The 23,123-nt window shown below is 43.6% G+C and overlaps 2 protein-coding genes across 14 annotated transcripts in view; both read right to left on the bottom strand.

The window, feature by feature from the left end:
• Window positions 1-2,166, bottom strand: part of HIP1R (huntingtin interacting protein 1 related) — a 28,934-nt gene extending 26,768 nt beyond the window's left edge. For all 4 annotated transcript variants that reach the window (XR_010837030.1, XM_059040653.2, XM_059040651.2 and 1 more), the window contains exon 1: window positions 1,964-2,166. Coding sequence is in view for 3 of the 4 variants with exons in the window: in XM_059040653.2 (XP_058896636.1) it covers window positions 1,964-2,056 (93 nt within the window). In the remaining variant the exon portion in view is untranslated. The remainder of the gene's footprint in view (window positions 1-1,963) is intronic.
• Window positions 2,167-3,920: 1,754 nt separating this feature from the next.
• The window catches only part of CCDC62 (coiled-coil domain containing 62), a 45,282-nt gene continuing 26,079 nt past the window's right edge, over window positions 3,921-23,123 (bottom strand). For 9 of the 10 annotated variants that reach the window (XM_059040670.2, XM_067014593.1, XM_067014591.1 and 6 more), the window contains 3 exons: window positions 20,606-20,731; window positions 7,734-7,821; window positions 6,454-7,039 (listed from right to left, as the gene is read on the bottom strand). In XM_059040670.2, coding sequence (XP_058896653.2) covers window positions 7,768-7,821; window positions 20,606-20,731 — 180 coding nt within the window. In that variant the 3' untranslated portion in view covers window positions 6,454-7,039; window positions 7,734-7,767. Of the gene's footprint in view, window positions 4,005-6,453; window positions 7,040-7,733; window positions 7,822-20,605; window positions 20,732-23,123 lie in introns of those variants that run through there. The other variant, XM_059040666.2, reaches the window with a different exon arrangement.

Here is a 23,123-nt window from a genome sequence, read left to right as displayed (position 1 = left end):
AGAGCCCTGGAATGGGTAAATCCTATGAGATTCACCTATGAGAAACAATTATTCATGATAAGTAACCCTCTCGGCCCCTGAGAAAAACCCAACCAGCAAAAACAAAACACCCTCTTGTTTACCAAACCAACCACCAGAATAAGTTGTCCTGTATCAGAGATGCTTTGACATTCAGAAAGCTCGCCCTTGATTTATAACAATTTAAGAGTAAGATCAATGAACTTGGCTCTTTAAATTCCATCTCCTCTATGCAGCAATCTGACCTCTTTATAGCTCCTCAAAACCACAGAAAAAACAAAAAAAATCAGTGAATGAATAAATCTCCTGTCAACATCCAGATTCTCTCTGCCAGTTAAAATTTCCTCCCCTTCCTTCGGCAAGTTCCGGGCACAATTAATTATGTATTAATGATTTTAAATTAAATGCCACATTTGTTTTTATGACGGGCTATCCGGGCTGAAAATGCACCAGGGGCCAGATGATGGCAAGGTTAAATTACTAATTTGCGGCTAGGTTGGTTCAGCACTAGTCTTTTACAGAGCCAAGGGTTTATCATTTTCCTTGTTAATCTCAAGCACAAAGGTTAGATGTTTCCCCTGCATTTTTTCTTACTTCAAAACGAAAGTTACTGTAGGCTGCATGTGCTAACTTGACTTGAAAGACACCGCACAAGTCACTGCTCCTGGCAGGGAGAGGTGGGAAGGACCTTGCTAACGGCACACACAAATGTCATCATCCAACTTCAGACAGGAGTGAGTGGGTTCCTTCTGGCTTTTGTTTTTTGTGGGTTTTTTTGGTCGCGTCGTGTGGGATCTTAGTTCCCGGACCAGGGATCGAACCCGTGCCCCTTGCACTGGGGGCGCAGGGCCTTAACCACTGGACCGCCAGGGAAGTCCATGGTTTATTTCTAAAGTAAAATTTTTCTGCCGTTTCAGTCCTGGTTGACTTACTTTGGCAAAAAACGCAGTATGCTCCTCCCCTCCCCCAGGCATAAGAATACCTCAGTGTTTGTAAAATAAAAAGGAACAGAAAACCAGAAACAGCAACGCCCTCATCAGTGTGGTCTCAGCAGGAACACATGGACAAATACACACCCCCGTCATTGTTTCATTTTTAAAATAACCCTCCCAGGATAGGCCACCCTCTGGAAGAGATGCGGGCGCGTGGGAAGTGCAGGAAGGGAGCCCTAGGAAGTTTCTGTCTGTCAGGCGCCGTCTTATTAAACTAAGGGGGTGTGAACCTGTTTATACGTGGGCCAGCGCTCGGGCAAACAAGTCTGGCTACAGACGTGAAACTTTTCGCCCAGCAGATAATAAGATATTGTGCGGCCCTGAAAAACAGCTCAGGAGAAAAGGAAGCAGGGAGTTTCCTTTAAGGAAATGCATTGCTTCTCCGAGGAGGGAGCATTCTTTTAAGGCGTGGGAAAGGTGGACGGAGCCCGGGAGAGGCGGCGCGGCCAGGGCGGAGAAATCCAGTCCGCCCGCCCCGGCCGGGCGCACCCGGGCCCGGGACGCACCTTGACCCCACCTGGCCCCCCGCTGCGTCTCGGCTCCCTCCACCTGGCCCCCTCCCGCCCCCTCGGCTCCTAGCCACCTCGGTCCCCGGCCGCCTCTCAGTCCCTGGACACCTCGGTCGCCTGGCCACCCGGTCCCCCGGTCGCATCTCAGTCCCCGGCTGCATCCCAGTCCCCGGCCACCCCGGTCCCCCTCCACCTCGGGCCCGGGCGCCGGCTCGCGCTTCCGGTTCACCTGCGCGCGGGGCGGCTCGGGCGGCGAAGGCCGGGGAGCCGGGTGGCCGCGGCCGAGATGCGGCCGGGGGGCCCCAGGTGGCCGGGGAGGAAGGGGTCCGGGGGGGGGGCGGCCCGAGCCTCCGGCGCTCTGGAGGCGGGCGCAGGCCGGGCCCCGAGGGACGCGTGTGAGGGGAAGGGGAGACGGCGCCGCCCGCCCGCGGCCCCGCCGCTCGCCTGGGTCTTGTCGAACTGCTCGCGCTCGGCCTCCAGGCTGTGGCCAGGCCTGCGGCTCAGCACCCGCGCCGGCACGTTCTTAATGCTGTTCATCCTGCCGCCGCCTTCGTTCCCGGGCCCGGCTCCGCGCGACTGAGCGATCCAGGCCGGTCGCCCGCGCCTAGGCACCGCGAGGCCGCCCGCCGCACGGCGCCGCCCGCCCGCCGGGGGCGGAGCCACCGCCGCCCCGCCCATGCGCCCCGCCCCGCCCGGCCGCGCCCCTGGCCAGGGTAAGGGCACGGGCAGGGGCCCCCAGGCCCTCGACGCCTCTCGTGTGCGGGCGGAAACACCCGTCCCTCCTCCGTCCTCGCACACACCCTCCGCCCGGACTCACCAAGTCCTGTCCACACCAGGCCAGGATCTGGTTAACTGGAGAAAACTTGGCCTCCATGAAATCTGACCAATGGAATCACAACCGGACATTTTTTTCTTTCCTTTTTAAAAGTCCTATGTTACTTTATGTGTCAAAGGCATACCATTGAGCTGTCCACTCTGTGTGCATCTCTAATGTAACTGCAGCTGTTATCAACGCGGGACTGTGCGATGACTTTTCAGAGACTGCGGGCTCTGCACGAGGACACCTTGCAAGAGTTGAGACACGGTAAGGGGACCAGGAGAGGCAGGGCTGGGACAGCCTGCAGACAGCTCTGGACCAAAGGCAGAGCTGGGCCATCGAAATGCATGGTACAGTTTCCACAGGAGGTGGTGTGAGATTTTTAAAAACATCGTTATTACTCGTTTGCTTTTAAAATTACCTGTCACAAGACTGAAGTTTGTTTTTTTTTTTTTTTTTTTTAAATCACAGTGTATGCTCTCAAATGGTTATTTTGTTTCTGCTATCCTCAGCTTTCCTCTCAGAATATAGGTGTGAAATCACCCAATACAGGTACTAGGGAAGGTACACCCCGTTTGAAGAGGGAAGGTGATGCCTACATAACCCTGAACATTGTCTCCCTGACCCTTTCTGTAACCTCACTGGTTCCTCACTGCCTAGTCCCAGAGCTGACACTGGGAACTTGAAAGATGTATTAAACAAGGCTTTCCTCTCACTCGCCTAAAGATAGGAAATAACCACGCTTTATCTAATTCCAATCACCGAAAAGCTTCTTTACCAGAATAACAATAGCTAATATTTACTGAATGTTTATTATTTGCTAGGCACTGGACAAAAATCTTTACTTGTATTATTTCATTTTTAACTCTCAGCACCCTAGTCAATAGCTGTGGTGGAATAAGGCCTGCAGGCTCCAGACCAGCTGTTTCTCAGACTCCTTTTTCCACATCCAACGAAAGCGCTTATCCGGTGATCTTCACACTTAAACGCAGTGGCTTCTTTTAAAGCAGGCAACACCCCTCTGGGTTTAGAATGTCTGCCACAGGGACTTCACCAGCAACTCACTACCACTCTTTCAATAATAAAGAGTTGATGACTGTGCCAGGTGCTGGGCTCAATATTGTCCGGATCCGAGAGTACTTCGCTAAAACATCTCTACTGAATGTAATTTATCTGTTTGTAAGAAAGATTTTTGAGCAGCTGGAGGGCAAGGACGACCCTGTCTTACTCAGTTTTGTTGGTTTGTTTTGGCCGCACTGCACAGCTTGTGGGATTTTAGTTCCCCAACCAGGGATTGAACCCAGGCCCTTGCAGAGTCCTAACCACTGGACCACCAGGGAATTCCCTGTCTTACTCAGTTTTATACCTTCAGTGCCTAGCAGGGTGTCTGGTGCATTAGCAACGTCCAGTAAAAAATGTGTGTGAAATGAAGGAGTTGAAAAAGTGAGTGAACAGCCCCCCCATAATTTGGCACTTCAGCATATGGCTTAGTTTTACGAAAGAGCATTCCTGGGGACAAAAGGACACAAACTTCCCCACTCTCAATTTGTCAGGTTCACCTCTTGGAACACCTTCAGGCAGAAGACCTGGTTCTAGAACTGGCTCTGTCACTGTTTGGCTGAGAGTCTCCTTGTTGAGATGTATCTCCAGGGCTGTTTAATGCTTCCCCTGGGCCATGACAAAGACAAAGCATTTAGGTTACAAATTAGACCTGATTTCAAGGAAAACCCACAAAGACAAACAATAGAGTTTACATCACTGGGCTTTTACTAAACGATGGTGCTGCCGTCCCCACACTGCTTGCCTCATTGACACGTGTGTCTGATCTGGTCCCAGCATCTTTCCAGCTTGCTCCATCCTAATCCGTCAGGTCCAAAAATGTGTCATGCTCCTTTCCACCTCAGGGCCTTTGCACATGCTGTTACCATTGTCTGGAATGCTCTTTCTCTTCCTGTTTGCCAGTTAGCATCTACTCATATTTCAGCTTAGTTCAGATGTCACTTCTTCAGGGAAGCCTTCCCTGAGCCCTCCACCCTTGACCTATGCCCCTGTTATATGCTGACACAGTAGCTCAAAGCTTTATTTCATAGCACTTACCAGTTTTTCATGACCTATTTGTCATTATTTGATTAAGATCTGTCTCTTCCACTAGACTGTAAACAAAGATTGAGTATGCTTCGCTCACTGTTGTGTCTCCAGTGGCCAGCAAAGCAATACTTGATGTGCGCTCAAATTATTTTGTCTTCGTTTGTTAGATCTCTTAAGCATGCATTTGGCTGAGAACCCAGAAATCATCATTTACAGGACTGATTAATGTGCCCTCGTTTGATGAAGTTCTCACAAAGGCCATTCTGGTTTTTAACCCACCGTGTCAGCCGTGGTTCTGATTAATGTGTCTGGTTTCTTAATCTGATCTTATTCACTATTCTCTATCACGTATGAAGTGGTTGCCAAGATGACTGTTTAAGGTGCAGGATCATGAACCTTTCTGAAATGGACTCCAACAAAATTGTCATCACATGGCTCAAGAGAAACAAAGGTGCATGACTTTGAAACAGTCACCTAGCTACAGGTATCCAACCAGAGAAGGAAAATCTCAGGTCTAGGCCACCAAGAAAAACTGCAGGATCAATTAGCCACGGTATACACAAGGTTCCAAAACTCAGCCAGGTTCCTGAAATGAACCAACCTTACCCCTTAGAGGCTCTCAATCTCCTGCACCCTATTAGCACTTTTTAGTTAAAACTGTTGTTAAGTGTTTATGTATTATCTTGATTCAGAGTTTCTTTCTTTGGGGGTATTTCTATTTCTGTTTAATAAAGCTGCTCACAAACTCTAAAAATATACTCAACATCAGTCTCTTTTGATGGCTGAGATAATTTCTCGCAGGAAAATTACAGTACAATTTAATTGCCTCCTCTTTTTCAATTTTTTTCTATTTTTGGCCCCAGGGCCTGCAGGATCCTAGTTCCCTGACTAGGGATCGGACCCGTGCCCTCAGCAGTGAAAGTACAGAGTCCTAACCACTGGACCATCAGGGAATTCCCGCCTCCTCTTAAGATGAAAGAATGTTGATGACAAAATATAAAGACTAAAATGTAGTTTCAACTTGTAACTATTTCAAAATACTGAGGCTGCCTCTCTTTAACAGAAATTGCTCACATATTTAAATAACTTAGGTTGAGGGCTTCCCTGGTGGCGCAGTGGTTGAGAAATCCGCCTGCCGATGCAGGAGACACGGGTTCGTGCCCTGGTCCGGGAAGATCCCACATGCCGCGGAGCAACTAAGCCCGTGAGCCATGGCCACTAGGCCTGCGCGTCCGGAGCCTGTGCTCTGCAACGGGAGAGGCCACAACAGTGAGAGGCCCGCATACCGCAAAAAAAATAAATAAATTAAATAAAATAAAATAAATAAATAAATAGCTTAGGTTGAGAGAGAGAAATTGATAATTTAAGGTTTCCATTTTTGAACTGCATGTGCTGTGGAAGGGTAAGAATAGGTGTTGTAGATACTATAACCCTACGAGCTAAAATACATTTAGTTACAAAATAACTTTTGACTTCTTTCAAATCCTTTAGTTCCCTGAAATTGTTCTTTTTAGCACCTAACCAGTGTTCTCTTTTCACTAGGCAAGTTGACATGCAGCCATAAAATTATCATAAAGAGAAGGAGAAAATTTAATATTTTGTTTCTCAGACAGAAAGTCAGCCTCTCCAGGGACATTTCAGGTTTCTACCTTGGAGGCAACAGTTCAGAATGGACTACACACTACCTTTCTCAGGCTTGCTCTGTACAGCCTATCCTGGGCTTCTAGCAAGCATTTATAAAGAACATAGCCAAACCTCACCCAATTTCTCTTTTCAGCACCCTAATTAAAAAGGCTAAATGGGGTGGCTCCTCCACTCTCATGAAAATCACCTCTGAAGTAGCACTGAAACCTTTTAACAAAGGGGCATTTATACAGCACAATAGAACTTTGATATCTGCAATGCTTAAAAAAAATACATTCCCGTTCCTGAGGAAATTAACTTGCCAGGTTTGGTTTCAAGAGACTAACTTTCCTTATTTCACCCCGGGTGTCATAAAAAGAAATCCCCGAAAATTATTTTTATTATTAAAAATATTTTTTATTGACTGAATGTGATCAGTATATTCTTTAAAAAATTACAAATTAAACCAGAAATGTTTTATAGTCTTTAATGATAAAAAAAAATGCATGTAAAACTTGATCTTCCAGCAAGCTTTTGTTTGTATCAGTTGACAGGACTACTATTTCTCATAGATTTGGAGCTGACTCTGATAAGCTACTGGTTATCATTTAAATGTATGCACAGGTTTTTAAAAAATCAGATAGTTAAAACAGCATTTTATATGCATGGATTCTCTATTTGATGTTCACACTTTTAAAGAGCTTCTCGAGTATTTAACTGTAGTGTGCATCTTTACAGAGAAGGCTTTTTCTCTTAGCATAATTCCAAGTTTGTATATTATATATAATATACAATTAGGTCTAATTTCTTACACATGAAAATGGTTAATCTGAAGACAAAATATAGATGTTTAAAAATTAACTTTCAGTTTCTGCTCCCCTTTGGTATTAAATGTTGCTTACGAAGGATTACAATCCTCTTTTTGTTTTCAAGGTTAAGTATTAGGTATTGATGTCTGCTTCCTGCCTTCCACATGGATGAGAAATCGGCTTCTGCGGGAAGGAAATGGAGTTAAATAAAAATCAACGAGCACTGGATGCTGTGCTGTAAACTCCCAGTCTCTAAACAATTAACTATATGTCTTGATTCTCATCAACATAAGGTCATGCAAAATATTATAAATATGAAAACTTCTCAGCAAAGAGAAAGAACATAAGACAGGGAGAGGGCTGCTTACTGCTTTCAGGGTCTTAAAAATGCTCTTATGCATTTTTATGTGGAAAACAACGGAAATGATTTTACCTTTTAACTGATCAAAATGGATTCTAAAGAAACTTTGCCTATGAAATGAAGACTTGATAGAAGGAAACACAAATCAAGAAAGTGCTTACTGGGTCAGTAAGCCTTTTTATAAGACTTGAAACCCCACAGAAAGATTTCTTTCCAGACAGACATTCAGAGGAAATGCTGACATGTGAGTTCACGTGCCGATTTGAAAGCTATATGAATTCATTTCCTTAGGTTTAAAATTCTGGGTACTGAGAACCAGAAGTTTGTGATCTGCATTTCTCTTGTAAGTAACTGACATTTTACCCTGATTAAATGTAGAAGGTGTGTATAAATAGGTCAAACAAAAGAGAAAGGATTACAGGCCAGACACACGCACTGCTGTGACTCCACATTATCGGTGGCCCCAAGTTACTTATTAAATATAGATAGAAGGTGAGATAAGGAAAGGTGACTTACCCATGATCACCCTGAGGGCACGGGTTTGCTTTCTTCAGCTACTGAGAAGGGTATTATGTTCAGCTGACTCTTCTATGACTTCCACATTCTACAAAACAATTCCCAAATTAATACCCGGGATAGAACAACTAGAAAATACTTAAGAGGACAATACACAAATAGAGCGGAAATGCCTTTAAAAGACCTCAGGGAATTAATGAAATACAATGAAGTAATTTCATATAACCACCATCATCCACCCAAAAGATGTACTGATTTCCCGCTCACGCGTGGGGTCCCCGGTCTCTAAACCGTAGCTGGGATGTTCTGTCTGGTTTACCGTACGTGCTATGGCTAAACCATGGCAACTGGCTGATGCCCAAATATAACTGGCTCTTTGTCAGCCTTTATATAGACTCTGCGGTGAGCCTTTAGTGAAGACAGCAGTCGCCAAGAAGAATCAACAAGTCGTAGTGGCATTTTAATGCATTAGAGTGCCTACTGAGGGTGTAGCATTGTTAGGTTTGGGGGAAATATTTAAAAAGAAGGAGAAGAGGGCTTCCCTGGGGGCGCAGTGGTTGAGAGTCCGCCTGCCGATGCAGGGGACGCGGGTTCGTGCCCCGGTCCGGGAAGATCCCACATGCCGTGGAGCGGCTGGGCCCGTGAGCCGTGGCCGCTGCGCCTGTGCGTCCGGAGCCTGTGCTCCGCAACGGGAGAGGCCACAACAGTGAGAGGCCCGCGTACCGCAAAAAAAAAAAAAAAAAAGGAGAAGAAAAAGAAGGAAAGAAGAGGAGAAGGAAGCTTGGAAAGACACCGGTAGACTCCAGTGGTGAACCAGGCCTTGCTCAGCCTCTGCCTCCTCCCACGGGGCCTACGTTTGAACCATGTTGGGATTATTCTCGGCTTCCAGACCTCTGTGCTCTTAATTATGCAGCTTCCTCTCTACTGGAAGAGCCTTCCTAGGTATTTTACAATCGGATGTATTTTATTTTATTCATTTAAAAACATCATTCTAGGTTCTTCCTGGTGGCTCAATGGTTGAGAATCCGCCTGCCAGTGCAGGGGACATGTTGCTCCGCACATGCCGCGGAGCAACTAAGCCCGTGCGCCACAACTACTGAGCCCACGCTCTAGAGCCCGCGAGCCACAACTACTGAGCCCGCGTGCCACAACTACTGAAGCCTGCACGCCTAGAGCCCAAGCTCCACAACAAGAGAAGCCATCGCAATGAGAAGTCTGTGCACTGCAACGAAGAGCAGCCCCCGCTTGCCACAACTAGAGAAAGCCCGCGCGCAGCAACGAAGACCCAACGTGGCCAAAAATAAATAAATTAAATAAATAAATTTATTTTTAAAAAAAAAAAGAAAGAAAGAAAGAAAAGGGTAAGAACCCCGACAGGTTATCCCAACAGTTGCAAACTAGTAGTGATGAGGATGTCCGGTCCCACGTTCTGGTCAAAAGTCCAAATTCGGTTTCGGGCTGTGTCCCCCGGACCCCAACACCACAGGAAGCGTGCCGTGGGTGAACGAGATGTGGCAGCTGTGCTGTTTTACTCTTTCCTTTTTTCTCTATTTTTAAATTATTGGGGTTTTTAAAATAGTTAATACCTGAGCATGGTTTCAAAAATATATATATTCTTTTTTTAAATTTTTATTTATTTATTTATTTATTGTGGTACGCGGGCCTCTCACTGTTGTGGCCTCTCCCATTGCGGAGCACAGGCTCCGGACGCGCAGGCTCAGTGGCCACGGCTCACGGGCCCGGCCGCTCCGCGGCACGTGGGATCTTCCCGGACCGGGGCACGAACCCGCGTCCCCTGCATCGGCAGGCGGACTCTCAACCACTGTGCCACCAGGGAAGCCCTATATTCTTTAAAATATATATATATATACTTATTCCCATCCCATATGTAGAATACCACATGAATCTTTCAGCGTCCTGCTTCTTTTCACTTAATAGTATATCCTGCAAACATTTCTGCATCCAAGACCTTCCTATTCTGTCTCATGGTAATATTCCATGTGCCACAGCTATTCACTCAGTTCCTTCTTGCTGGACACTTGGATCGCTTCCTAACTCTTGCTGTTATAAAGCAATGCTGCCATGAAAAACTTGTACATATACCATTTTTTTTTTTTTTTTTTTTCCGTACGCGGGCCTCTCGCTGTCGTGGCCTCTCCCGTTGCGGAGCATAGGCTCCGGACGCGCAGGCCCAGCGGCCACGGCTCACGGGCCCAGCCGCTCCGCGGCACGTGGGATCCTCTCGGACCAGGGCACGAACCCGCGTCCCCTGCACCGGCAGGCGGACTCCCGACCACTGCGCCACCAGGGAAGCCCCACGTATACCATTTTATACACGCGCGGCTGTCCCTGAACGAGGGATTCCCAAAGCGCCACTGCCACTGCAAAGGGTCAGCTCTTCTGCAGTTTCTAGAAAACACTGGCAGATTCCTTGCCAGAAGCACTGAACCGCTTTGTGCTCCCCCAGCAATGTGTGAGCGCCCCTATTTCAGAGAAAGGCTTTGCATTAAGACCCTTGTCTTTAGCGACAGACGGCAAAACCCTGGTGAAGCAGACAGGCTGCTCAGAACTTACCCTGCTTCCTTACTGCAAAAATTAAGAATTTTTTACAACAGTATTCACTTTTTCTGTAACCAGTTATATTCTGTTCAAAGGACCAGAGGGGAGGAGTTTGCAAAGTGCATGGCCAAGTAGACTTCTGTTAGTTAAAATTCTGTTTTCCCAGCATCTCTAGAATCAGTTAATAATCCATGGGAAAATATATTACATCTGAAGACAATATTTTTTTCCAACTAAATGATTATCTGATTATAATCATGTGGGATGTTAAGCAAGAGATTTAATCGCTTGCCCTCCCCTGTAAAATGAATGGTTGTGATTGGATCTCTCTTTTGGATCTTTCTAGCTCAAAAATTCTCTTAAACCAACTTTTCACCAACCTCAAATAGCTTTAGCATTTTTTCAGTCTATAGCTGAGGGTCACCGTTCTGCCTTTTTCCTGAACTCTTCCTATCAATTCCATTCAAGGAGCGTTCTCTGTAGCAGGTAAGGCGTGTGCTACACTGGGGAAGCCAGGATGAAGTGAGAGGGGCTCCTTAGCGCACTCACGGAGGGGCAGAGACCCATGGATGTAACCAGCTGTCACGTACTGTGACACGCACTCTGATGGAGGTGCTTACACAAACACACTCCCAGCTGTGCTATGAGGACAAAAGTGAGGGAGCTCCTGATTATATCTTAGGTAGGAATTTAACATAAAACCCCAAAGGAGAGGTTATTCTGAAATACAGTTGGTTCTGCTATGACACCTGTTTTGAAAACATGCATTTGTTCCAACGCATCGGATATATTAGGGAACAACTGGAGCGTGATGTGAAGTTTGTGTTTGTTAATGTGCGGCTTTGTCCACGGGAAACACTAGGTGAACTGGGCCGGGCCATGCAGGGATACACCCCCCACGCCCCTCCAACACCACCCGTGGCGTGTCACAAGCCACATCCATCCACATCTGCTGCTACGACTTTCCATGTACTAACCCTCCTTCTACCACTTTCCAGTAAGTCACAAGCTGCAACCTCCTCTCCGACGCCCAGTTCTACCTGCAGACTTCAGGTCTTTTTCAAGGTAAAGTGCCACATTTATGGCAATATTTGTGTATTTCTTAACTCCTTAACATGTATAAAGCTGTACTACCATTTAAATTACATTCCTGTCCTTTTAAAAAATGTGTCACTGATAAAGTTTTTGAGTGTTATGCTCAAAACCCCATTTTCCCCATAAACTGTGTGGTTTTTATCGTGCAGGTTTGCCTTGTGTGGTGACTTTTAGGAACCCGTGTGTCGCGTTATGGCAGATATAACTGTGGTTATCAAAATACTAAACAGGACTGTGATATAATAATACATATCCTTTTTATTACTGCATTAAATAATAAGATCTAGCAGCAGGCCTAATGGTCTGTAATTCTGAGGTAGTACTAAGTGTAAATGATATTTCAAGATATCTGTAATAACAGTAATATGGTAGGAAACTCTCTGTGATCTCTACTAATGACAGAGTCACAGATAGTATGTACTATGATGGCTTGTTTCCTATATTCATAATTGAAGGAAGTGCTACATTTTAACTAGAGGTTAATAAAAAAAACCTTACGTGTAATTTTTATCCTCGTAAAAGTTTATGGATCCCCTGAATTCTATTCAAAAAACTCTGATTAAAAATCTCTGCCCAACAAATCCATAAAGACAGGAAGTGGATGAGTGTCAGCCTGAGGCTGGTGGAGGCAGAGTGGAAAGAAACCGCCAGTGGGTACAAGGTTCTTCTGGAATGATGAAAATGTTCTACAGTCGGACTATGGTGATGGTTGCACAACTTTGTAAATATACTAAAACCACTGAATTGTACGCTTTTACATGGGGGAACTTTATGGTATGTATGTTATCCTTTAAGAAAGCTGTTAAAAAATTTAAAAACCATTACCAATACTTAAAAATATGTTCTGCCCCAATGTAAATAAACTACTTCACTAATGCTTCAAAGATTTTGTCAAGAAAAAAATCTTCCTAGAAAACACCACAAAGTCCGTCATGGTTTCTACTCTGAAAAGCCTATATGGCACACATGGCACAAATACTTTTAAAAAAATCACAATTCAGGGAGCCCATTATTCTTTAAGGTAATCTTTGCAATGATCTGTTGAAGCTAGTGGCAGTGAGCATGTTGATTCTAAAATGGTTAATGTCCTAGTTTCAGATCATCTGTCACACAGAAACTGCCCCATAGAACTCTTGAGTCTAACAAAATTCCAATGTGAAGAAGAGCTAAGCAAGAAATGCCACCAGAGAGAGTATTTCATGGAACAAGGCAAGGATGTTCGCTCTCACTATTTCTATTCAATATCGATCTGGAAGTCTTAGCCAGAGCAATAAGGTAAGAAAAAGAAATAAGGCATAAAAATTAGAAAAAGGAATTCTTTATTCACAACTGACATGACTGCGTATGTAGAAAATCCTAAGAAGCTACAGAAAATCTACTAGAATAGGTGGATTTAGCAAAGATGCAATTTTTTTTGACTTTTTTTTTCTTATTAGTCATCAATTTTATACACATCAGTGTATACATGTCAATCCCAATCTCCCAATTCAGCACTCCACCATACCCACCACCCTGTGGCTTTCCCCCCTTGGTGTCCATACGTTTCTTCTCTACATCTGTGTCTCAACTTCTGCCCTGCAAACTGGATCATCTGTACCATTTTTCTAGGTTCCACATACATGCGTTAATATACGATATTTGTTTCTCTCTTTCTGACTTACTTCATCCTGTATGACAGTCTCTAGATCCATCCACGTCTCCACAAATGACCCAGTTTCGTTCCTTTTTATGGCTGAGTAATATTCCACTGTATATATGTACCACAACTTCTTTATCCATTCATCTGTCGATGGGCATTTAGGTTGCTTCCATGACCTGGCTATTGTAAATAGTGCTGCATTGAACACTGGGGTGCATGTGTCTTTTTGAATTATGGTTTTCTCTGTGTATATGCCCAGTAGTGGGATTGCTGGATCACATGGTAATTCTATTTTTAGTTTTTTAAGGAACCTCCATACTGTTCTCCACAGTGGCTGTATCAATTTACATTCCCACCAACAGTGCAAGACGGTTCCCTTTTCACCACACCCTCTCCAGCATTTGTTGTTTGCAGATTTTCTGATGATGCCCATTCTAACTGGTGTGAGATGATACCTCATTGTACTTTTGATTTGCATTTCTCTAATAATGAGTGATGTTGAGCAGCTTTTCATGTGCTTCTTGGCCATCTGTATGTCTTCTTTGGAGAAATGTCTATTTAGGTTTTCTGCCCATTTTTGGATTGGGTTGTTTGTTTTTTTAATATTGAGCTGCATGAGCTGTTTATATATTTTGGAGATTAATCCTTTGTCCTAATCCTTTGTCCATTGATGTGTTTGCAAATATTTTCTCCCATTCTGAGGGTTGTCTTTTCATCTCTATGGTTTCCTTTGCTGTGCAAAAGCTTTTAAGTTTCATTAGGCCCCATTTGTTTATTTTTGTTTTTATTTCCATTACTCTAGGAGGTGGATCAAAAAAGATGTTGCTGTGATTTATGTCAAAGAGTGTTCTTCCTATATTTTCCTCTAAGAGTTTTATAGTGTCCGGTCTTACATTTAGGTCTCTAATCCATTTTGAGTTTCTTTTGTGTATGGTGTTAGGGAGTGTTCTAATTTCATTCTTTTACATGTAGCTGTCCAGTTTTCCCAGCACCACTTATTGAATAGACTGTCTTTTATCCATTGTATATCTTTGCCTCCTTTGTCATAGATTAGTTGACCATAAGTGCATGGGTTTATCTCTGGGCTTTCTATCTTGTTCCATTGATCTATGTTTCTGTTTTTGTGCCAGTATCATATTGTCTTGATTACTGTAGCTTTGTAGTATAGTCCGAAGCCAGGGAGTCTGATTCCTCCAGCTCCATTTTTTTCCCTCAAGACTGCTTTGGCTATTCGGGATCTTTTGTGTCTCCATACAAATTTTAAGACTTTTTGTTCTAGTTCCATAAAAAATGCCATTGGTAATTTGATAGGGATTGCATTGAATCTGTAGATTGCTTTGGGTACTATAGTCATTTCCACAATATTGATTCTTCCAATCCAAGAACATGGTATATCTCTCCATCTGTTGGTATCATCTTTAATTTCTTTCATCAGTGTCTTATAGTTTTCTGCATACAGGTCTTTTGTCTCCCTAGGTAGGTTTATTCCTAGGTATTTTATTCTTTGCGTTGAAATGGTAAATGGGAGTGTTTCCTTAATTTCTCTTTCAGATTTTTCATCATTAGTGTATAGGAATGCAAGAGATTTCTGTGCATTAATTTTGTATCCTGCAGCTTTAACAAATTCATTGATTAGCTCTAGTAGTTTTCTGGTGGCATCTTTAGAATTCTGTGTATAGTATCATGTCATCTGCAAACAGTGACACTTTTACTTCTTCTTTTCCAATTTGTATTCCTCTTATTTCTTTTTCTTCTCTAACTGCCGTGGCTAGGACTTCCAAAACTATGTTGAATAACAGTGATGAGAGTGGACATCCTTGTCTTGTTCCTGATCTTAGAGGAAATGCTTTCAGTTTTTCAACATTGAGAATGATGTTTGCTGTGGGTTTGTTGTGTATGGCCTTTATTATGTTGAGGTAGGTTCCCTCTGTGCCCACTTTCTGGAAAGTTTTTATCATACATGGTTGTTGAATTTTGTCAAAAGCTTTTTCTGCATCTATTGAGATGATCATATGGTTTTTATTCTTCAATTTGTTAATATGGTGTATCACATGGATTGATTTGCATATATTGAAGAATCCTTGCATCCCTAGGATAAATCCCACTTGATCATGGTGTATGATCCTTTTAATGTGTTGTTGGAGTCTGTTTGCTAGTATTTTGTTGAGGATTTTTGCATCTGTATTCATCAGTGATATTGGTGTGTAATTTTCTTTTTTTTGTAGTATCTTTGTCTGGTTTTGGTACCAGGGTGATGGTGGCCTCATAGAATGAGTTTGGGAGTGTGCCTTCCTCTGTAATTTTTGGGAAGAGTTTGAGAAGGATGGGTGTTAGCTCTTCTCTAAATGTCTGGTAGAATTCACCTGTGGAGCCATCCGGTCCTGGACTTTTGTTTGTTGGAAGATTTTTAATCACAGTTTCAGTTTCATTGCTTGTGGTTGGTCTGTTCATATTTTCTATTTCTTCTTGGTTCAGTCTTGGAAGATTATACCTTTCTAAGAATTTGTCCATTTCTTCCAGGTTGTCCATTTTGTTGGCATAGAGTGGCTTGTAGTAGTCTCTTAGGATGCTTTGTATTTCTGAGGTGTCTGTTGTAACTTCTCCTTTTTCATTTCTAATTTTATTGATTTGAGTCCTCTCCCTCTTTTTCTTGATGAGCCTGGCTAATGGTTTATCAACTTTATCTTCTCAAAGAATCAACTTTTAGTTTTATTGACCTTTGTTATTGTTTTCTTTGTTTCTATTTCAATTATTTCTGCTCTGATCTTTATGATTTCTTTCCTTCTGCTAACTTTGAGTTTTCTTTGTTCTTCTTTCTCTAGTTCCTTTAGGTGTAAGGTTAGATTGTTTATTTGAGATTTTTCTTGTTTCTTGAGGTAGGCTCGTATAGCTATCAACTTCCCTCTTAGAACTGCTTTTGCTGCATCCCATAGGTTTTGATGGTCGTGTTTTCATTGTCATTTGTCTCTAGGAATTGTTTGATTTCCTCTTTGATTCAGTGATCTCTTGGTTATTTAGTAACGTATTGTTTAGCCTCCATGTGTTTGTGTATTTTATGTTTTTTTCCCTGTAATTCATTTCTAATCTCATAGCGTTGTGGTCAGAAAAGATGCTTGATATGATTTCAATTTTCTTAAATTTACTGAGGCTTGATTTGTGACCCAAGATGTAATCTATCCTGGAGAATGTTCCGTGCACACTTGAGAAGAAAGTGTAATCTGCTGTTTTTGGATGGAATGTCCTATAAATATCAATTAAATCTATCTGGCCTATTGTGTCATTTAAAGCTTCTGTTTCCTTATTTATTTTCATTTTGGATGATCTGTCCATTGGTGTAAGTGAGGTGTTAAAGTCCCCCACTATTATTGTTACTGTCGATTTCCTCTTTTATAGCTGTTAGCAGTTGCCTTATGTATTGAGGTGCTCCTGTGTTGGGTGCATATATATTTATAATTGTTATATCTTCTTCTTGGATTGATCCCTTGATCATTATGTAGTGTCCTTCCTTGTCTCTTGTAACATTCTTTATTTTAAATCTATTTTATCTGATATGAGTATTGCTACTCCAGCTTTCTTTTGATTTCCATTTGCATGGAATCTCTTTTGCCATCCCCTCACTCTCAGTCTGTATGTGTCCCTAGGTCTGAAGTGGGTCTCTTGTAGACAGCATATAGATGGGTCTTGTTTTTGTATCCATTCAGCAAGCCTGTGTCTTTTGGTTGGAGCATTTAATCCATTCACATTTAAGGTAATTATCGATATGTATGTTCCTATGACCGTTTTCTTAATTGTTTTGGGTTTGTTTTTGTAGGTCCTTTTCTTCTCTTGTGTTTCCCACTTAGAGAAGTTCCTTTAGCATTTGTTGTAGAGCTGGTTCAGTGGTGCTGAATTCTCTTAGCTTTTGCTTGTCTGTAAAGCTTTTGATGTCCCCATCGAATCTGAATGAGATCCTTGCCGGGTAGAGTAATCTTGGTTGTAGGTTCTTCCCTTTCATCACTTTAAGTATATTATGCCACTCCCTTCTGGCTGGTAGAGTTTCTGCTGAGAAATCAGCTGTTAACCTTATGGGAGTTCCCTTGTATGTTATCTGTCGTTTTTCCCTTGCTGCTTTCAATACTTTTTCTTTGTCTTTAATTTTTGCCTATTTGATTACTATGTGTCTCAGCCTGTTCCTCCTTGGGTTTATCCTGTATGGGACTCGCTGCACTTCCTGGACTTGGGTGGCTATTTCCTTTCCCATGTTGGGGAAGTTTTCAACTATAATATCTTCAAATATTTTCTCTGGTCCTTTCTCTCTCTTTTCTCCTTCTGGGACCCCTATAATGCGAATGTTGTGGCGTTTAATGTTGTCCCAGAGGTCTCTTAGGCTGTCTTCATTTCTTTTCATTCTTTTTTCTTTATTCTGTTCCGCAGCAGTGAATTCCACCATTCTGTCTTCCAGGTCACTTATCCGTTCTTCTGCCTCAGTTATTCTGCTATTGATTCCTTCATTTTCATTTGTTATTGTATCATTCGTTCATCTCTGTTTGTTTGCTCTTTAATTCTTCTAGGACTTTGTTAAACATTTCTTGCATCTTCTCGATCTTTGCCTCCATTCTTTTTCCAAGGTCCTGGATCATCTTCACTATCATTGTTCTGAATTCTTTTTCTGGAAGGTTTTCTATCTCCACTTCATTTAGTTGTTTTTCTGGGGTTTTATCTTGTTCCTTCATCTGGTACATAGACCTCTGCCTTTTCATCTTGTCTATCTTTCTGTGAATGTGGTTTTTGTTCCACAGGCTGCAGGATTGTAGTTCTTCTTGCTTCTGCTGTCTGCCCTCTGGTGGATGAGGCTATCTAAGAGGTTTGTGTAAGTTTCCTGCTAGTGTTGGAGGGTCTCCTGCAGAGGCGGGCAGTGGCTGTGGCTCACTGTGGGGACCAGGACACTGGCAGCAGAAGTTCTGAGAAGTACTCCTTGGCGTGAGCCCTCCCACAGTCTGCCATCAGCCCCACCAAAGAGCCCAGGTAGCAAAGATGCAACTTATAAAAGGCAATTATAGTTCTTTATATCATCAACAAACAATTTGAGAATGAAATTTAAAATACCACGTATGATGGCATCAATAAACAAAATGTTAGGAAAAAAATTTTTTATTTTAAAGATGTGTAATGGGGCTTCCCTGGTGGCGCGGTGGTTAAGAATCCGCCTGCCTGGCTTCCCTGGTGGCACAGTGGTTGAGAGTCCGCCTGCCAATGCAGGGGACACGCGTTCGTGCCCTGGTCCAGGAAGATGCCACATGCTGTGGAGCAACTAAGGTTTTGCAGACCTTTTTAATTTTAGATTTTTTGGTCAGGGATACAAAAAAGTTTAACTCAATGGCCTTCAAATATCTTTAACTATGCCCATAGCACATCCAAGTAATGTACCTGGAATCTTAAAGCATCCGTTTCAAGCTCTTATTTTACAGATCAGGAAATTGGGACCCAAGTATTCTGATTTCAAGTTCAATGTTCTTTTCACTATTTATGTTAGGCTATAAAATCTACAAAGCAACTTATATCATTGCTACTGCAAGGTTCCTGTGCTCAGAAAAGCAGTTAGAGGGACTTCCCTGGTGGTGCAGTGGTTAAGAATCCACCTGCCAATGCAGGTGACACAGGTTCGATCCCTGGTCCAGGAAGATCCCACATGCTGTGGAGCAACTAAGCCCGTGCACCACACCTACTGAGCCTGCGCTCTAGGGCCCACGAGCCACAACTACCAAACCTGTGTGCTGCAACTACCGAACCCCATGGACCTAAAGCCCGTGCTCCGCAACAAGAGAAGCCACCTCAATGAGAAGCCCACGCACTGCAACGGAGAGTGGCACCTGCTCACAACTAGAGAAAGCCCACACGCAGCAAAGAAGACCCAAACGCAGCCAGAAAGAAAGGAAGGAAGGAAAGAAGGAAAGAAAGAAAGACGAGTATTAAAAAAAAAGAAAAGGGGGCTTCCCTGGTGGCGCAGTGGTTGAGAGTCCGCCTGCCGATGCAGGGGACGCGGGTTCGTGCCCCGGTCCGCGAAGATCCCACATACTGCGGAGCAGCTGGGCCCGTGAGCCGTGGCCGCTGAGCCTGTGCATCCGGAGCCTGTGCTCCGCAACGGGAGAGGCCACAACAGTGAGAGGCCCGCGTACCGCAAAAAAAAAAAAAAATAAAAAATAAAAATAAAATAAAATAAAATAAAAAAAAGAAAAGGCAGTTAGAATTAACGTGTGAAACACTCCCCGAAGAATGATAAATTTAGGAAATTACTATTTTGTAATTCCTCATGAAATAACAGACCTAAGTCATAAAAATCAAGGAATGCTAAAATCCTTAAGTGAACTTTAGGGAAACTCTATAATGAAAGAGCTCAGGCTGACAATCTCCTGAACTCCCATCAAGCCTGACATCCAAAAGTGGGACAACCAGACGTGAGGGTCCTCCCGATACGATGCACTAGGCAGTAGACAGCATTGCCCAGGAAGGCGTCGTCCCCAAACAGACAAAAACCCCAGACTGATCACAAGTCTAATCAAGTTGCCAGATGGAAACACTAGTTTACAGGAATTTGGGGGATAAAACAACAGACAGGAAGGGTGGAGTCAGCAAGATCCAGAATGTGGGAAATTCTACTGGACAATGACCCAGTGTTTCTTCCACAAATAAACGGCATTAAAAAACAATGAAAGGGGCTTCCCTGGTGGCGCAGCGGTTGAGAGTCCGCCTGCCGATGCAGGGGACGCGGGTTCGTGCCCCGGTCCGGGAGGATCCCACGTGCCGCGGAGCGGCTGGGCCCGTGAGCCGTGGCCGCTGAGCCTGCGCGTCCGGAGCCTGCGCTCCGCAACGGGAGAGGCCACAACAGTGAGAGGCCCGCGTACCGCAAAAAAATTTAAAAAATTAAAAAATTAAAAAAACAATGAAAGAAGAAGGAGGAAGGAAGAGGAAGGAAGGAAAGAGGGAGGGAGGGAAGGAGAAGGAACTGTTAGTGATTAAGTGAGACCTTAAGGGACTTATCCAAGTGCAAAGTATGGACCTCGGTTGAGTATTGATTTGAATAAGCAGTAAAAAGACATTTTTGAGATAAATGGGGAAACCTTAACATGGTCTAGCCATTAGACGATATTAAAGAGTTCCTGTTAATTTGGCTGGGTGTGAAAAAAGTCCTTATCTGTTAGAGCTACAGAATGAAGTACACATGAGTGAAATGATATGATGTCTAGGATTTGCTTTAAAATGTTTCAGGAGAAAACAGGTATGGATGGGGGAAGATGAAACAAAACAGCAGAAAGCTGATGGTTACTGAAGCTCTGTGATTGCAAGTATCCTTTCTACATCTGTATCTGAAATTTTCTACAATAAAATATATTTTTTAAATCCCCCAGCATGCACGTGCATGTGCCCAGGTAACTGGAGAGAGGAAGTCTGGGTGTGGCGACATCTGAGTATGACTTTCTCTTCCTCCTTAAACCCAGCCCGCTCCCTCTTCCCCTTTCATTCTAACAGAAAGGGACGTTTGCGCACAACGACTGGAGTGTCGGATACTACAGATGGGGTTGAAAGAAAAGGAACCACGTACGTTTTGGGCGCTGCTGCTGAGATTCTCAGAGCTGATGGGGAGCAGGGTGCTTAGCTCCAGATCTGTAACCATCTGACGCGATTCTGCCAGCAAACGCTGAAGCTTGCTCGTGGGAGAAAAATCATCCTGGGAAAACAACACAATTCAAGCATTCGTGAAATCAAGAAGTACTTTTCATTGTTTATGTTTACAAGTACAATGTAACAAACACAAATGTTAACTGTTCATTAATGTTCGACTTTGGGTATTACATATCAAAGCAGGGCATTAAACACTAGGAGAACCAAATTCCATTTATTTCTTAGAACCTACTTTGCTAAATAATTTGACTTAAACAGAACTTACTACAACTAATTAAGTAACATCCATGTGATAAAAGAATCCTAGGCATTGTTTACCTCTCTTAAGTCAACTTGCCAAGGCTGTAATTACCAGGTCAAAATACTTTAAAAATGCAACTTAAACACTAAAGGCTTGTTAGCTTTTAAAAATAAGTGGAGGGGCTTCCCTGGTGGCGCAGTGGTTGAGAATCTGCCTGCCAATGCAGGGGACACGGGTTCGAGCCCTGGTCTGGGAAGATCCCACATGCCACGGAGCAACTGGGCCCATGAGCCACAATTACTGAGCCTGCGCGTCTGGAACCTGTGCTCCACAACGAGAGAGGCCGCAATAGTGAGAGGCCCGCGCACCACGATGAAGAGTGGCCCCCGCTCGCCGCAACTAGAGAAAGTCCTCGCACAGAAATGAAAACCCAACACAGCCATAAATTAATTAATTAGTTAATTTTTAAAATTTAAAAAAATAAGTGGAAATATGTGTTAGTTTATTCTTATTTAATTTTCAACTTTGTGTAAAAAGTTTTCCACAGTGTACAATCTGTGAGTTTTCCACAATGGACATACAATTAACTGTACAATTAAGTGTACAGGGGTTTCCCTGGTGGCGCAGTGGTTGAGAATCTGCCTGCCAATGCAGGGGACATGCGTTCAAGCCCTGGTCCGGGAAGATCCCACATGCCGCGGAGCAACTAAGCCCGTGCACTACAACTACTGAGCCCACGTGCCACAACTACTGAAGCCCACGTGCCTAGAGCCTGTGCTCCACAAGAGAAGACACTGCAATGAGAAGCCCGCACACAGCAACGGAGACCCAACGCGGCCAAAAATAACTAAATTAATTAAGTGTACAATCTGATGAGTTCCTACATACATGTGTACGTGAGTACACACCCATGAAGCCATCCCCACGATGAATATGGGTCGCGTTTATCACGCCTTTGGCCCCTTGGAATTCCTGCCTCTCTGAGTGCCTCCTCGCCATTCCCAGACAGCTGCTGATCTGCTTTCAGTCACCAGAGATTAGCTTGCATCTTCTAGAGTTTTCTATAGATGCATTACATACTTCTGTCTGCCTGGCTTCTTTTGCTCAGCATAGTTACCTTGAGATTTACCTATGTTGTATGTGTATAAATAGTTCACTCCTTTTTATTGCTGAGAAGTACTCCATTGCATGGATACACCACAGTTTATCTGTTCACCTCCTGCAGTATACTTGGGTTGTTTCCAGTTTTTTTAGCTAGTGCAGATAAAGCTTTAATATTTATGTGGACATGTGTTTCCATTTCTCTAAGGAGGAGAACAGCTGAGTCATATGGTAGGTGTATATTTAATTTTTTTTTAAGTAGTTTTTTTTTTTTTTTTTTTTTTTTTTTTTTGCGGTACGCGGGCCTCTCACTGTCGTGGCCTCTCCCGTTGCGGAGCACAGGCTCCGGACGCGCAGGCCTAGCGGCCATGGCTCACGGGCTTAGTTGTTCCGCGGCATGTGGGATCTTCCCGGACCAGGGCACGAACCCGTGTCTCCTGCATCGGCAGGCGGATTCTCAACCACTGCGCCACCAGGGAAGCCCTAAGTAGTTTTTTAATAGAAAATACCCAAGTGTTTTCCAAAGTGGCTCTACCATTTACATTCCCACCATCAGTGAACAAGAGTCCCAGGCACTCCTGGTTCTAGTCAACACTGGGTGCAGTCAATTTTGAACAAAGAGAACTGACACTCATCAAATACCCATTAGGGGCCAAGCCCTCCAATATCCCCTTTAAACCAAGCAACTGTGATGTTATAGTTGCATATTTGCAGGTGAAGAAACTGAGGCTCAAAGAAATTAAATAACTGTACTGACGTCACTGAGCTAAGACAAAGCAAAACTGGGATTTGAACCCATATGAGTTTGATTTCAAAGCTGATATCTTCCCAGAATAACATCCAAAATACCTAAGTTTACTTGAACTTATTTTCTTTATGAACCACCTGCAACGGGGACCCCATTCATGATGAAGACACTGGCTCATCCACAATAATGACACTGTAGACACAACCTCACTGCCTGTCTGTAGGGGCGCGGACAGACTGCGGTTTATTCAATCACTGGACCGTACATCAAGCAACAATCAAAATGAAGAGGCTAGGTCCACAGTGTCAGCACAGATGAAGGTCACAAAACACTGACAGGGCTGGAAAA

Source organism: Kogia breviceps, chromosome 15 (assembly GCF_026419965.1).
Source record: "Kogia breviceps isolate mKogBre1 chromosome 15, mKogBre1 haplotype 1, whole genome shotgun sequence".
Classification (NCBI taxonomy): domain Eukaryota; kingdom Metazoa; phylum Chordata; class Mammalia; order Artiodactyla; family Physeteridae; genus Kogia; species Kogia breviceps.
This window is presented reverse-complemented; position numbering and strand designations above follow the sequence as displayed.